The sequence below is a fragment of the Telmatherina bonti genome (genome assembly GCF_933228915.1).
Source record: "Telmatherina bonti genome assembly, chromosome: 17".
Taxonomy (NCBI): Eukaryota; Metazoa; Chordata; class Actinopteri; order Atheriniformes; family Telmatherinidae; genus Telmatherina; species Telmatherina bonti.
Genome location: NC_136615.1, coordinates 22006122 through 22023095, shown reverse-complemented (window position 1 = coordinate 22023095; position 16974 = coordinate 22006122). Strand labels below are relative to the sequence as shown.

The 16974-nt window shown below is 36.9% G+C and overlaps 1 protein-coding gene across 1 annotated transcript in view; it reads left to right on the top strand.

Annotated features, from left to right (window-relative positions):
- The first annotated feature begins 2025 nt into the window (after positions 1–2025).
- Positions 2026–16974, top strand: part of exd3 (exonuclease 3'-5' domain containing 3) — a 39290-nt gene continuing 24341 nt past the window's right edge. Inside the window, exons 1-19 of the mRNA XM_079256629.1 lie at positions 2026–2073; positions 2181–2238; positions 5419–5483; positions 6619–6780; positions 7154–7339; positions 7432–7485; positions 7632–7771; positions 7876–7982; positions 8077–8150; positions 9046–9084; positions 9198–9364; positions 10585–10738; positions 10889–11087; positions 11225–11334; positions 12367–12556; positions 12723–12895; positions 14611–14829; positions 15564–15617; positions 15756–15887. Of these exons, the coding sequence (XP_079112755.1) occupies positions 2211–2238; positions 5419–5483; positions 6619–6780; positions 7154–7339; positions 7432–7485; positions 7632–7771; positions 7876–7982; positions 8077–8150; positions 9046–9084; positions 9198–9364; positions 10585–10738; positions 10889–11087; positions 11225–11334; positions 12367–12556; positions 12723–12895; positions 14611–14829; positions 15564–15617; positions 15756–15887 (2253 nt within the window). The 5' untranslated portion in view covers positions 2026–2073; positions 2181–2210. The remainder of the gene's footprint in view (positions 2074–2180; positions 2239–5418; positions 5484–6618; positions 6781–7153; positions 7340–7431; positions 7486–7631; positions 7772–7875; positions 7983–8076; positions 8151–9045; positions 9085–9197; positions 9365–10584; positions 10739–10888; positions 11088–11224; positions 11335–12366; positions 12557–12722; positions 12896–14610; positions 14830–15563; positions 15618–15755; positions 15888–16974) is intronic.

The following is a 16974-nucleotide window of genomic DNA, read 5'->3' as shown; positions in this document are numbered from 1 at the left end:
CTGGATTACATAATCCGCTCAGAATGCCTTAAAATGCAATCACACTCACACACACACACACACACGTTTACATATACATACACTATATACACACACACACACACACACACGTTTACATATACATTCACTATATACACACACACACACACACACACACACATATATATATATATATATATATATATATATATATATATATATATATATATATATATATATATATATATATATATATATATATATATATAAAATCGGAATCAGCTATATTTTGTCAGCATTTATACTGCAAAACACTTTGCACACACATTACCTTAACACTATATATTTTAAGGGAATATGATTTTTACAACTTCATCAGCGCGCATTTAAGAAAATAAATTTTAATACCTTTTTTTCTTTACCGTATTCACGTCTTTTGATCAGAAGGTGGCGACAAAGCGCTGTGACTTTCCAGAAGAGTTCCTAAAGCGACCAACAGAACAAGAATAACAAAAGGGTAATTTTACCCTCATCATCGTCTTACAGGCTAAGAATCTTTGAAAAACCCCGTTTTACAGTACGTATATTTATATAATTTTTACTTGCTGTATAGTATTCTGTCATATTTAGATTCGGATCTATGAATTCTGGCTGGTGTCTGGGCTGTGTGTGCATGTTGTGAGGAAAAATGTTACCTGGGATAAAAAGTCAGGGCAAATTTAATCATTCTAAATACAGTGAGCTAACCTAAGGATTAACCTGAGGGCTGTCGATAAAAACGTAGATGAGAGAAGGTACTATAAATGGTGAGTCCATTTTCAGGAATAACAGAGTGCTCACACTATTGTAGTTAGATATATTACAGCTGTTGACACATTAAAAGCGCGACAGTGTGTTGGTTAGCAACGCTTCACCATAGCTTTGATGTTTTCTGAGCTAGCTTAGATAAGACAACTTTTTAAAAGCAGAATCAAAATGTTTATAACTATTCCGGAGGCTTTGTGACTTTTCCTTCCAAGAGAATTGGGTATATACTGTTGTATAATGTTAGAGCAGTTGCCATAATTGAGTGGTCTTGGTTTAACTGTGATATATGCCAATTGTAGCACAGAGAGCCAAGTGTTCAGGAAGTAGTTAACATTTTCACACCGCAAGAGGGGGACAAAACATAAAAAATGAGATGACTTTGTTTCGTGCAGTGTTTCTCAATTCCAGTCTTCAAGCCCCCCTGCTCTGCATGTTTTATATGCAACCCTACTTTAACACACCTGGATGAAATAAAGGCTCGTTAACAGGCTTCAAAGAACTTGATGAGGAAGTTCAATAATCAGACTCAGGTGTTTTGGAGGAGGATCATGTCTAAAACAGGCAGGGCAGGGGAGCCCGAGGACCTGAATTGACAAACACTGGTTTAGTGTAATGTCGTGTTGCTATTATTCTTCCACATCGCCAAATAGCGCTTTTGCCTGGATAGAGTGGCACAGTCTGTAGGCACTCAGACACAAACAAACTTCAGGCTTTAAAAACCTGCTTAGCCTGAACTCAAGTCTTAGAGCCCACTGGCACCCTGTCCTTTCTGAGATTTCTATTCCAAATGTTTTATTTTTATTTTTTGGAAGCTGTTTAATTTGCAGTTTCTTTCTTTCTTTCTTTTTTTGATGTGACTTTTTGCACATAAACAAATCCAAATGCAACTGGTATTGCATGTGTGTGTGTGATCGATCAATGTGGTTTCAAAGCCTGAAGAACTACAACTTGCTGGAAAGTGTCATGGTGAACAGACTCTTTTGCCTTGTGACAGTAGTCTGCAGCCTCACCTTACCAGTATCACTGATTTATGGTAGATACACGCTGATGACATTCAGGGCAGTTTTATTCACTGACTGACTGTTTCTATCCTAGACTATTTTCTGATGTTACCAGATGGGAAATGCAGTCATTACGCTCTTTTTTTTTCCCTTTTCTTTTCTTTCTTTACCAGGGATCAGGATGTGTGGTGATGACCATGACCAACTATGTCAAACATGCAGCTAAAAAATTAAACACAGTGCTGTATTCCTGTCCATGCATGTTTAATTTTTCTAACCAGAGCTTGTACGCCTAAGCTATCTTTTTATTTATTTATATATGATTTTACCGTTTTACATTTTTAGAATTGTAGTGAAGTCTTCTCATTCAGACCTCTATCTCAACACCTACAGAGTGATAGCAGCATACCTTCCTGTGGACCAATGAACCATACTACTCCAGAGAGAACTGGTTAGTACCAATATTTAATTGCACAGTTTTCTTACAAAACCCCATGGAAATTAACACGTTTGGGTCAATGTTAGTGTTCATGATGGTTGTAGAAACTCCCCAGACAAAAAAAAACCAAAAAGAAAAATAAACAGGAGAGTAATCGATGCAGCTTGATATTTAAGCATTTTTCTGTTTAATGTAATATAACATAACCTTTAAACTGGAATAAACACTATGTCTTTACATAAACTTTAAAAAAGTTATATGAAATATGAGAAAACTATTTTGGAATAATATAACAAAGGTTAAAGTCATTAGAGCAACACTACAAATGCATCAGAAACAGTTTTTTAATAAATTTTTGATGCTAAACATACACACTAATTTAAAATACAGTAGTTTCTGTCAGAGTACTTTTCTGCCTTGCAATCAAATCACTTTATCTTCCTAGAAATCACTGTTCATGAACACAGTTCACCATGACATGTATAAATGCAGATAAAACTTGCATCACAAAAAGAAGCAGCCATATGTCAACAGTTTTGTTCAATCAAACAAACAAAAAAAAGACAGTTTAATAGTCTTTATGAAAATGGAGATGCATTTCTGCCTATGCAACCGGTAATTGAAATCCAACAAAAAGCCCGTACTTATCAAAGAAATTAGCTTTTTTAATTAGAACTGTCAAAATAAAGGGCAAAATGCGAAGAGATTAATTTGTGAAAATAGCAAATACATTTTATAATACATTATTCATAAACAATAAAAGTTATAAACAATAACAAAAGTGCTCATGGTCCGTACATGTGGCTCCACACTCAGGCATAGAGAGGCAGTTAATAAGTATCATCTACTTCAAGTATTGGTTGAAGGCTTGTTTCATCACCTAAAACAAATTCAAGAGGAGAGAGGTACTTATACAAGAATGTTGTGGCAGCCTTCCAGTGGATTTTAGCCACTTGCACAAAGACTGCCAAGTCACACTGAAGCTGTTCTGGTGGCTGTAGTAACACCAAATGCCTCCATTTAGACACTTGATCTTTGTATTTCCTTTGTTTTGGCAGCTGCTTGGCAACATGTAGTTAGACCTGACTGTTGATTTAATCTCTGACTAACTTACTGAAAATGTCATTAGAATTGGAATTCAAGATTATGTCAAATAAATTAAAATCTGTTAAATGAAACTATAGAATTATCTGAAATAAAAAAGTTTGAAAGTGTCACTTTCTCAGAGGTGAATGGGTTCATGTATTCTATGCATGTCTACGTATTTCAATGTGGTGATAGGGTTATTATGTTGTAATGAATGGGGAAGCCTTTAGCTCTGTCATTTGCACACCAGCCAATTCTGTAAAGAAGCTACATGCACGACATTCCTGTCCTCATGCAAGCAATGAGGCTGAAGTGGGCTATGCTGTTTGTGTTTGTGTGAATCCCCTCGTGCACATTGCCTGTGCATGTTCATCAGTGGAATGAATGGACTAGAGTGGGGTGTATAACAGCAGGGATCCACAGTGAAGAGCAAAGGAAAGCCTGTAGCCATTCAAATGTTTTAAATTAAAGGACATTTGATTGGGCTCTAGCAGTGTTTCTTTTTCATGCATGTCTTAGTCCATTTAATGCATAACCAGTATACTTAGCACTCTTTTCCATAATGTTGTTGTGGTGTGACAAAACACACCACTGAAGAGCTGTTCTCTTAGTTTCTGAGTAACTTAAATTTACTTTTAGACTCAGTGGTAATATCTACAGTAGAAAATTCAGAAAACGATGCATTGTAGTGTTAACAAAAGACAACATTTATTTAACCATGTTAACTGAGAACCATGTTGTAACTGAGAAAAATTGTGTTTTTAAGGGGATGGCAAAAAATAAGCTGCAGATCAGGAGAGTTTGTTAGGGAGGTATTAAGCTATCAGAAAGCAATGAAATTAGTGCAAATAAAAAGAGGTGCCATCACTGTAAGAGAAATATAACGTGAAAGAGACCGAGTATCAGGCTAGGATAAAATCAGAGCCAACATAGAGAGGCCTTTTGGTCTGTTTTCCCAGGCTATGCATCAGGAAGGCTGTATTTTTTACAGCATGACCAGCGCATAGCCTTTTCCTGGGGAAATCCGAGACAAAATCAAGAGAGGCTGGTGCAGGGAGGGAGAGGAGAACAGGAAAACTAGCCCTGGGAAGGAAAGGGGGGGGGGGGGGGGGGGGTTGCAGGTATGTTAGAGGCCACACAACATGAACGACCAAGAAAGCTTTAGAGAAGAGTCAATGAAATACATGTTTGAGCTGACAAAGTAAAAAGAAAGAAAAGGAAATAAATATGTATATAGATACATCTTATTTTGTCAGTTGCATGTACATCTAAACATGATCAAAAATGCACGTGATGGACTATTCTGGAATATTTGGCTGCAGATTCACATGGAATGCAAAGCTAATGCTGGGTTCCTCTACTGTCCAACCAGCCTCAGCTGTTAATCCGCTGTTATGGCTGCTCTGCTATGCCTGTTAAAGAAAAAAATATGTGACGTTAAAACGACTCAGTTATGCCTGTTTTAGCACACAATATTTCCAATATATCAAATTACAGATAAGCTGAGACTTAGGTGGGACACAAAAAGGGGATTTCAAGATTTTTGGCAACAAATTTGACCCCCTTTTTCAACCCAAGAGGCTGAGAGAGAAGTTGAATGTACACAACCAGGTTTGCCAATAGAGTTAGGCAATCTTTTGTATTTAATTGTTGATAAACATAGTCATAGTAGGTCTTATATAGCTTTCCTTCAGGTGCTGTTGGTGCATAAGATGTGCTGGCTGGCACTCATATGTCTTTTTTTTTCTCCCACTGCACTTGCACTTCCACTGCAATTCTAAGGAATATTTGACCTTGTACTCAATTTGATTTACTTGACTACCTGAATCACAAATGAAGACTTCTGCTTCATTTGTGACAACAGTGTTGCAAATTTCAGTTTTTTTCATTAATTTAGTTATAATGTTCTCCTACATAAGTACAATTTTCATTGCAGAGTTTTTACTAGTAACAGAATCCTTTCGCAGCGCAGTATAGCCAGGCTTTTACTTAGGGTTGTAAATATTTTCCCCACAACTGAAAATAACTCCAAAAGCTTTAATTTCTTGACATGTCAAAGGTCTAAGTGAAACCCCACCCATGTGCATGTGTCTGTGATCCACTCAGGCCTTGACCCTGCCTTGCTGACAGACCAACTCTTCGAACTATGGAACAGGAAAGAGCTGCCGACGGTAAAAGTCACTTTCTCGTCTGTCACTTCCATGCTTAAATAATCTGTGTATTTTTACAAAGGTGATGTGCTGAAGTCTGCATGCATCTTCATGTAACGCTGGCACAAGAAGGACAACTGTGAGCACCTTAAATGAAGCTCACCGTTGTGTGACTGTATTTGTGTGTTAATGAGGAAAGCAGGCTGTCTGTCAGAAGTCAGGAATTTGTGTTACTCTGAATGAACTTGAGAGGAGGATATTGAGTGGTGCCATCTGTTTTGCAAATTAAGACACAAAGAGCAAGCCATTCTCACACAGATATTATTTTCTCATGTTGGAAGTTTCTAATACCAGACCTTACATTCTTTAGCTAAGGCCAGAAAACTGTCGCGCCCCCTATGTCAGCTTCATTCAGAGAGCAAAGTCACTGTTGTCATCAGCTTTATTTCAATTTGTCTGAAAAGATGCACACAACAAAATCCGAAACATGCATATGATTTACTTCTAAAAATATCTGGACTGTGGAACGTGTTTTTTACCTTAAAATATTTTAAGCTTGTTTTTTCAAAAATTATGTCGTATATTACATTCCGTTCATACAGGGAAGCGACCGTCAATTAACTTTGTGAGGAGGCCTGAGAAGTTACTTTGTTTATCTGATTAGTTATATATATATGTGCCTCAGATGGAATTTTTAACTGGCATTTACTCCTCTGATCACATGAAATATGTTTTCAGCAATGTCTTGCAAATTCACATAACACACTGAAGTCCTTTTACAAGCTTAACAAATGAAGATGGTGAAAGGGGAAAAAATAATTGCCATGTTTGTGACATGTGACTTGTTTGTGGCTTTTGAATCAACTGCCCTTTTTACTTTTGCCTGAATTAACTCGTAGAGCTATAATTCATATGAATTTCCTCCAGTTTAGATGTGTACCCCTGCACTTTATGTCTTGATTTTGAATATATTTATAATATAAATAGCATATTAATATCATATACCTTATGTGAATATGTTTTAATAACCATCTGTAGTGATAAACAACTGTAAATGCTAGGGTGTAGATTTGAATGAATCTGCTAACAAGCTGTAGTGTGTTATCTTTAACATTATCATTCTACCACTCCTTCCTTTTCATCTGTCTTTCCACAGCTGCGTTTGGCAGCCCTCCAGGGATTTTCAAAGCTGTCTGAGCCTCTTGAGGCTTTACTAACAATCCTGGAGAGCTGTCCAGGCAAACAGAAGGGTCGGAGCCACAACCTGGGTCATCAAATCCTGATAGAATTCCAGACATGGATGAAAGAACATCCTCAGGTTGGTGAGCTTGCTGTTCCCAGATGTGTCTGCAGCTTGGGTCCTGCCTACATGTGTCCATTGGGTCGTCCTTTAAGTTGCACATATAGTTGTGTTCTTGAGCTTGAAGGCTTTCTTACTGTACATTTGTCACATCATTTAGATTCCCAACTTTTCTTTTTTTTATGTTCTTAATGCAACTACCAAGAAGCCTGGACTCTATTTTTGGCAACCACTGATTTAGATTGAATAAGTACCTAATAATTCAGAGTTTACAACTTTCAATGCAGCTCTGCATGATCCCTGTTGAATAAACTAAACGTACTAAGCTAAACTAAGCAAAAACTTTCCACATTTTTATAAGTTTTTCTTGTGAATTGTTTTTCTCCATCAGGTACACATCAACTCATTGTCACAACAACAAGCGGTAGCACTCCAGCAACGAGCCCTTGGGTTGTTGACTGATATTCAGCCCAACTTTTCAGACAGTCTCATCAATATCTACCAGCTCAAATCCTTGGACCCATCTATACTACGTTTGCAGATTGTAAAGTTGCAGGGTCTTAAGTGTTATAAAGAGGTGAGTGTATGATTGGACAAGATTTCTTTTACAACACAAACATCAGTCAGAGCAAGTTAAAAAGTCAGATGAATGTTTTCTTTTCTTCACAGGCTGCAGTGTTAACAATAAAACTGGAGTTACAGAATGAATTTGATGTAGAGGAGGTTAGTCTAAAACACTTTCACTCGATATTTCTGTTCTATCCATAAAGAAGGGAAACTGAAGAAATGCATAAGACCAGTGAAATCTGAAATTCTCTTTTTTTTCCCCTCTGGCTTACTAATGTTTTCTCTTCCATGCCATTTTCCAGATGTGTGTACCGCTTATCTTGCAAGACAAGTTGTCTTTGGCAGAGTCCTTTGTCACAGGCCACCATCAGCTAGAACAACAACTTGTCACACTGCTTGACTCTTGGTGCCACCCCAACTTCAATGTAAATGATATAAGCAGGTATGCTGTCTGACTGACTGTGCAGGAATCAACTGCATACATGTGCATCTATCATCTGTGTGTCATATTGTTGACTTATACAGAATGTTTGTTTGTTTTCGTAGGCGGTTCCCTCACCTCTCTTTGTCCAAACATTACACAGCCCAGATCCAGCCCAAAATGCTCACTAAACACGTCTTACGACTCGCGCAGAAATTCAAGATGGACCAAGGTTGGTGATTGAAAAGTTTCTGGCTCTTGTGTATTGACAGTTTATTCTAAAACAAAATAGGCTCTAATCTTCTTTTTTTTCTTTTTTGACACAGATCTGTGTCCTAATGCATTTCACAAAAGGAGACTGGACTCATTGCGCTATCTCATGTATAAGACATTTGTAGATGTAAGTAATACTGCAAGATTTTATATTTTCTTTCATATTCAGGACTGAACCCTGCATACTAATGGTTTGCAAACATTCATTTAAAATGAGACATAACATATTTTAATATGCAACACAGAAAGAAGTTTGGTAGATTTTAAAGGTTACAAGATGCACATAACCCAATATTATTTTAAAGCCAGTTAAACACATTTTAACAGAAAACAGAGTTTACCTATGAGATAAAAAAAATCTGATAATAAATTGGAATAATTGAAAATTAACTGTAATTGAGGTTCTCTGTTCAATAAATTGTGATATAGTTTTAAGGTAATTTTGTACAACCTTCATTACAACACACAATTTAATGTTGAAAGAGTCTGAAAATTTTCCATTAGCACTGTATTTTTTAGCCCAGAACTTTAGCTGCAAAATTCTTCAAAGATGAAAAGGCTACACTTGATTCTACATGGCAGTCCTGTGCTCTTCGTCAGTTAAAGTAACACCGGCCATTTTTTAAATAAATTGTAATTTAATTTAAACTAAAATAACAGACTAAGCAGTATGTTCATTCCTTGTGCCTTCAGATTTACTTGTCTGGATATATGATCTCAGAACATCAACATTTTTAGCACAGGTCTCATGTTGCAGTTACAGGAGCACATCTCATTTAATTACAAATCCAAAAGGTAATATTTATCCCTCTAGCAAAAGGAAAGCAACAAGAGATCCTAGTGGAATTACCTTGGACTTTTTTATGCGTAAGATGGATTTGGTCTGCTCACAGAGGATAAAGATATGAAGTTGTGACCTGTTGAAATGGTAAATCTAAATCAATGGCTGAATGTCAGATGAATGAGTGCAACTTTTAAATAGGAAATTCAAGTAAGCTGCTTTGTATCTGTTTTCCTCATAGAGAGGCATGACCGAAGAGAACTGGAGTGATCATGTACAGGTTGGTGTAGTTTAGAAGTATGTTTTCATATGATGATGTGTTGTAATACAGTGCAATACATATTCTTTATACACGAAATTTGATCATCAAATTTGTTTGTTCTGAATGTGTAGTATGTGGTGGCAGATGACCTTGAGCTACAAATAAGTTTGGTTGAGATGTTGGTGAAGTACTGTGGTCTTCGGAAGGCCTCCCAGTGGTCTCTGAGATACAAAATCCCCAGATATCGACTTCCGTTAGGGGTATGGGAAACACAGCAGAGTCTACCACCTAATCTACAGTGAGTTAGCCAAAATATACATAAACATGCTCTTACACAACTTGTATGCACATTCTGTACTTCTTTTGTGTGAAAGGGGAGTAGGTGTAGCTTGAGATTTTAAAGCATGAAGTGCAATCTTAAGTTTCATCTCCACATCCCCTCTTTCAAACAGTCAGTTCATCTGTCATCTACACCTGTCTAACAGCAGCAGTCCAACTGATTTCTCAGTGTATACAATGTTTTTATTGATTTTATCAGTCAGATTTTATCAGGATATTATAATAATCGCACCAATCCATCATATAGTATTTTGTTTTTTAAAGTTAGGTTTTTTAACGAAGACATTGTTTTACTTTCTGGCCTCCAACTTTCCCAACTTGACGTAAATTTAAAAGTTGTTTGACCTTTTGTAAAAAGACTGACTGCCAACTAAAATAAATTAAATAATTAATCTTGGAAAACTTGGAAAGTACCTCATCCAGAGCCATATTTTGACTTTTTTTTTTTCTATACTGTGCAACTTTCAAATGATATTGAGTTTTGGTTACACATAATAAAATATTTGGTGTAACACTGTAAAAATTACAGTGTTATCATAAAAGAAAAAAAAACTTCAAGGTACAGCTTTTTGCTTTGAAATTGTACGTAATATTTTGTGAATGGTAAGCACTAATTTTAAGACAGCCCAGTGAATAAATAGCAGTTTTTGAGGCTTAGAAAGAATCACTGAAATTTGGAGTAAAAATTTTGAAGGGTTTCCAAATGATGAGGAACAGGAGTTTTGGCAATGATTTTTTTGTTCTCTATATTATGACCCACCTGTTCAGGCCTGCCTTTTTTTCTCTGAAAAGGCAGGTCATGGCTGTGTCAGTTAGCGTGTTGTGCTGTATTAATTTTTTTTATTTGTTTTTTGTTTTATTGTTATTTAAATATGTTATTTATCTTCAGTTTTTGTCATATTTTGCACCAATTGTTTATCTGTACAGTGACCTTGAGTGTCTAGAAAGAAATAACATTTATTATAACTTTATTATTATTATTATTATTATAAACAGTGATGGTTGGGATTAGACTGATGCTCCTAATAACAGTTTTTCTGCTCTTTTCACAATTGTCTTTCCTTTTATGCTGCGCCGCCATCTAGTCTTACGTTGCAATGGTTTCTGTAACTCTGTTTCTTTCCCAACTATCTTTGACATGCAAACTAAAAAAACAACACACTTGTACCTTCTGTTCAGACAGATATGTTTGAATAATTTAGCGCAAGAGGAAGAGTGGGTGCCATCTCGGTCTCACTGTGAGAAGTTCTACCAAGTGCCTCTCACTAGAGACAAGGTCCACTTTGTGGACACACAAGAATCTCTCCAAGAATGTCGACAAATTGTGCTCAAGGTACAGAGAAGTTCATTCTGCAAAGTAAAGGAAGCATGTGTATTGGAAGGAGATGCTACTTCAAAATGGATTTGTGATTGTTTACTTAAAATTGAAAAACATTTGTATTTTCATTCTGCTATAACATCACTTGTCTGTCTACTGTTCCAGGATGGTGGGGTAGTAGGAGTTGATATGGAGTGGCAGCCCACATTTGGCTGTAGCACAGCTCAGCAGGTTGCATTGATACAGCTTGCAGTTTTTGACCAAGTTTTCTTGATAGACCTTTGTACACGAGGATTCTGTCTACACCCAGAGACAAGAAGCTTCATCAGGGCATTATTCTCCTCACAAAATGTCCTTAAACTGGGTTAGTAAGTTTCTTATAGTTTTAATACTAATATTGGTTTTATAATAATTTTATAATGGTCGCTAAACTAATTTCAAATGCAGATTTACTTTAAATACTTTAGTTTTTTTTAATACATCTCTTTATTCCCATACCAGGATATGGCATGTCTGGGGATCTCAAATGTCTCTTGGCCACCTGGCCTCAGTTATCAGAGGAGCCGTTGAAGATGGAGGGGATGCTTGATCTTCTTAGTGTGCACCAAAAGGTAACATAATCCCAACATCCACATAACTTCTTACAAATGGGCTCTTAATTAAATCCAGCAGATGGTCTAAGAACATTATGCATTTGTAGAGGTTTAATGTTGCACTAAATTTTACTTATTTATAACAGTTCACTACATTAAAATAAAATAAAATAAAAATTGTACTTTGTCAGTTTTGTTGTCTCATACTTTGACCTGGATGTTTCCAGAGATAGATTTAACAGAGCTCCAATGTTTGAAGGGGAGGTTGTGTGTTTAAATTGGGATGTGGGTCTGTAAATTTGCTAACATAAGTACCAGAGATTTTCAAAAGTATGTCTCGGAAATTGGACTTGGTCACATAGGCTTATTGCAGTAAGTGGCTTTTAGCAAGAAATGTGTCCCCGGCTGGAAATATTAGGGTGGAGGTGTAGGCGCAATGCCTTACTAGAGTGTGCAGGAGGCAGGACATTATACAGAACGTAGGCTGTGGAAGTAGCTGTTTTTTTTAACAACACGATGAGAATAGCAGATGAGGCTCCTCATTGTGCTGGTATGAGGAATACATTTATCTGCACTGGGCAACTATGTTGGTGAGTAAACAAAAAATAGCATACAGGTCAGCAGAAAGGAGAAACTCTAGCACACACGTGGCAGCAAACTCTCTGGAAGATTTGCTGAAACATTTTCATCTGCTGATGATCTAGAAATTGTACTTGGGGTCTGCGTGATGAATTTTCACAGAACATCAGTTCTGAATGTTGCAGACATTTGCTATCTCAGCTACCCCTGCTCCGAAACATTTCCAGAACATCTAAGGACTCCTGTACATGTTTGAAAGCAGCTTAACTGATAATCAGATTGAGTGGGCTGTCTGTTAACAGATGTGAGGAAACCTGCATCAAAGAAACTATTTAAAAACTGTTTATTAGAGCCATAAGTTGTTTACTAATCATACAATGAATGTGTTTAAAGATGCTGCACTTGTATCTATGCAGATGTTTTAATGGAAACAAAGTTCAGACATTAATATTTCTGATCATTTTTCTACAGATTCAGCGTTGCAAAAGTGGTCAGATTCAAAATGGCCCTGGTAAGAGAGAGGTGCTAGTAGGAGAGGATTGTGCAGAAAAAGGCCTCAGTCTGTTGGTACAACAGGTCCTGGGAAGGCCCCTGGACAAGACAGAGCAGATGTCTAACTGGGAGAAGCGACCACTGCGCATCAGCCAAATTAGATATGCAGGTAAGGCATTATGCATGCACAGACAGACAATGACAGAGCCAGATGGTCGCTGCTCTCTTTTCTATAGAATATCAGTGATTATTTTGTTATCCCCTGATGAAATGCAAACCAATAAGTTCACCCCCATCTTGCTCACTCTTTCTTTCACTTCTTAACCTTCTTCTAGTGGCAGATGCCTACTGTTTGCTGGATGTGTACTCAGTTCTCTCCAGCAACCCAGCAAGCTTTGGGCTGCCAGCTGATCTCCGCAGTATTTCTTCAAGCCAATCAGAGATGAGCAAAGACAAGAAACTGAAGGAGAAACAGGGAAAGAAGACAAAACAGGCTCTTGACAAAGAGGTTAGAGTTCAACTGCTATTTCTCTAAAACTATGACGGATATTGACAATGATAACTTATCTTTGTTAGGCATCTGTAGACATTTTCTACTTTTATACAACTTTCCAAAGCTAAATAAATAATACGTTCACATTTCATGAAGGCGCAACATGTAAAAAAAAAATTAAGGCTGCTTTCTAATTCGTAATTTATGATTGGAGCTATCATTTCATAATTCAGATAATGTCACCACCTTTTCATCTTTAATTAAATCATATGTCTCCTTCATTTTAAGCCTTAACTTCAACAATTTATTCCTTTTCATGCAAGGTAACAGCAATGTCAAAGTAACTGTAAATCAAGCACAATACTGCTGCTACATATAAACATGCTACATTGGCCCACAAAACTAACATATTTAATTTATGTAACATGACAACATTGTGCATTAAACATAACTGAAAGCATTTTAGTGTAAAGGGGTTTGATTGAACAGTCAGTTTCAAAGTAAAGAGACGCATTTAGCAGCAGCATAAATCATTTGCTAGTGAGTTCAGTGTAACCACTGCACTGAATTGATTGAAAAACTTTGTGTCTAAAAATAGTAAATATAAAGATCTGATGAAACAAACTGCTGTAAAGTACAGGGAACTTTCTGGATGACTGTGTAGTTCTCTTAGATTATGCACAGACTGAAAAACCAAGCAATATGTCATTGGTCTGTGAGGTAACCTGCAGTCGGAGTTTCAGTCCTTTGTGAGATACAGTTTGAGAATCTGCCAATAAGTGACATATTGAGAGGAATTTTATCAGCCTGAATGATTTATCAGCCAGAATGTGTCTGGCACCAGGTACTGTCAGCTAAACCATTGTTATAGAGAATAAATTTAGTGGTGGCATTAAAACAGAAAAATCTCAGTCTTTAATCTGAAAAAAATCGGTTGAGATGTGTTGATATAAACTCTATGATGCTTCCTTTCCGATCTGTCTTGAGTTTGAACGCATTTTCCTTGAGCACATTTCCAGGTGTTGGTGTAGAACGCCATTCTTATCCCTAGAATCAGATGTGTAACATCTTAAAGAAAATATTGACAAAATATTGAATTAGGGGTCTCAATTCTTTTGTAACTCAGATATATATTTTTAAATATTTCTCTTGTCTTGATGAGAATAACAGAAAATCTATAAATACAGATTAGATATTATGAATGTAAGTTAAAAAGGATTTAGTGGTTGCTCCTGTTATTCATTTGCTTTATTTACCTCCAGTTGGTCCAGAGAAATGCTGATAATCTACCAAACAGGAGCTGACAAACTACATGTGTGATAGCAGTTGTCATTTTCTGACTAGGTTGCTCTCATTAGTCTGAAAGTTATCAAATTATTTATGATGTATTCATTTTCACAGAGTGCAGTTATCACCACAACCAGTAATTTTTCATGAAGAGCTACTCTGCTGATTTGACAGTTGATAGTCTGGTGATAACCTGCAAACTTTTGTGTGAAGTTTGAGTAAATGGGGAGAATCTCCAGCTGAAGTTCCAGTGTTTGAGCATCCACCCTGCAGGAGGGGCAGTATGTGTATGACAAAGACACTTCAACAGTTCCTATCAGCTCCAGGGGTGCAGTTGTATAACTCACCCTGTGCTTTGACCTCCCTGAACTGCGATGCAAGTGAAAAGAAAATCCCCCTATGGGGATCAGTTAAGTATCACATTATTCTCTCTGTCCATTTAGGAATGTCAGGGGGCTCAAAGGGTCAGTCCCCTTCGTTCTGACACAGAGAAAGGCCTCCTGTGTGGCGAGAAGCCTTCAGAGGAATCCCCCCCTCTTCCCCCTCAGCAGTTGCGGGTGGTGTGTGACAATATGCTGCAAGGACTGGGAAGGTATCTCCGCTGTTTAGGAGTTGACGTGGTTATGCTGGAGAACACTGATGACCACAGAATAGCGGCAAAGGTTAGTTGGTTATCTACTAATTAATTATGCATACATTTTCATACATAGAAAAAGTTGTACAAGAACTGACATATTTAACCAAAAAAGACAGAATGCACTCATATTCAAATAGTGCTGTATGTGCACAAATCACATGATAATGATATTGACCTTCTAAAAATGTAATCAACATCAATTATTAGCTGCTCCATAGTCCTAAACAAGACAGCATCAACCTTACACACATCTGTCAATTGTTACATTTAAAATATTTATATCCATGTTGGTGAAGAAAAACTAACTGAAAAACTGTCACTTTCTCCATTTGGTTGGTTATTCTGACCAAAAATGAAGTGCTGTATGACTGTGCGCATTTAGATGGCAGTCTGAGTTAGATTCACCTGATTGACAATGTTGTTGGTGTGCATCTGTGTATATGTGTATTTGCCTCCTCACCAGCTTGCCTTTATACCCTTTAAAGTGTATAAAGTGTCATTTCTTAATTCATTTTATTTAAAAATCTTGGCTTTGGCTTGTATAATTTGTCCAAACTCACATGTTAAAAAATCTGCAGCTGTACTCACAGCTGTCATCTCACACATTTTTTTTTCCTATTGCGGTAGTTACAGTTAATAAAGTACAACTGGTTTAATTTAAAATAATAAATGATTTAACTATATCATTTAGATTATTTTCAGTACTGCTATATTTTTATATATGTTTTATGTTTATTTTTTATCTATATTGTTTGTCAGTTGGCTCAAGCTGAAGGCCGTGTCATTCTCACATGTGGACAGCCGTTTCAAAGTGTAAGTTCATATTCACTAAAGCAAAAACTGAAATCTAAAAAACCCAAGATGCACTTTGTGTGATTTGCCATAAGCTTTCCCTAAAACATTATCCCATTTGTTTAGCAGTTTACATCAGCTGTCGCTTTCTACTCATAGTTGCGTTCCCAGGTGGGTGAGGGTCGCTGCCTTTCCCTAGACTGTTCAGAAAAGGCCAGAGACCAGGCTGTTCGAGTCCTCAGGCACTTCAACGTCCAGCCTACTCCAAGCGATATTTTCAGTCGCTGCCAGGTACGTCTGCATGTGGGGCTGTTTGTTTTTATATGGTGTGGTAAAGCTGAGAACAAACTGCATGAGCCACTGAGCTTTGTGTTGCTCTTCACACTGAAATAATGTCCATGAATATTATGATATTAAAGTGCAACAGCTGAAGAGACTTTGTTGCTCAAAGGCTGATAAAGTCACAATAAAGCCAGGTAATGAGGTAAGTGATGCACAACTGTAGTGTAAAACTAATAACATGGTATAACATGCAATAAACATGAACTTGGTTTATACTCTTGTTTTTTATATATTTGTTTCATGCTGACCTTTCTGTGAGAAAGAGGAAAGAGTTCCTATATCGGGAAAAAAAATCTAAAACATTATTATAAAGGAAGTATTTTTGTGGTTTACAGATATGCTGAGCTAGTTAAGTTCTTCAGTTATTATAGGAAAGCTTGTGGTGGCTGTGGTATATTGTCTTATGCAGAGTGACATCAGAAGAGATAAGATATGTAGTGATGGGAAAGCTATAAAGTGTAAAAATTTAGTGCATGCTGTGTTTCAGTGAGGCAGCTGGGGCTGTGGGGGATTTTGACATGTTGAACTGTGCTGGAGATGCAGGAGGAGCAATAGCAAAAGTAAAGCTATGCTCAAACTAGACAAAACTTGACTCATCTCTACTGTGTCCACCACTGACTCAAACTACAAATCTTGCAACAGGACTTTGTTAAAAAAATTATTTTCCAGGAAGATATCAATTCTGAGGGGAAAAAAAAGAAAGAAAACTGTTACTTAGGGAGACAGAAAGAGCTCTTTTCTACCAGACACATAAGCTTTAGTAATCAGTTTAACTTGAAGTTAAACTAGTAATCAGTTTAACTTGAAGTTAAACTATTATCATGCAGAAAGTAGTTATTATTATTATTATGCCTCCTATTATTATTATGCCTCCATTCAGATGTATTCTGGGCATATCCAGAAGGAAGGAGGACCAGACTGATTGACTGAGTCAGTCATGAAATGGTAAAAGTTTGTGCAAGAGTAAGTTGTGACAAAACCAGGAGAAGCGATGAAATGGGTGTATTGTCAAACTGCTGCTGCCTGAGGGAAATGA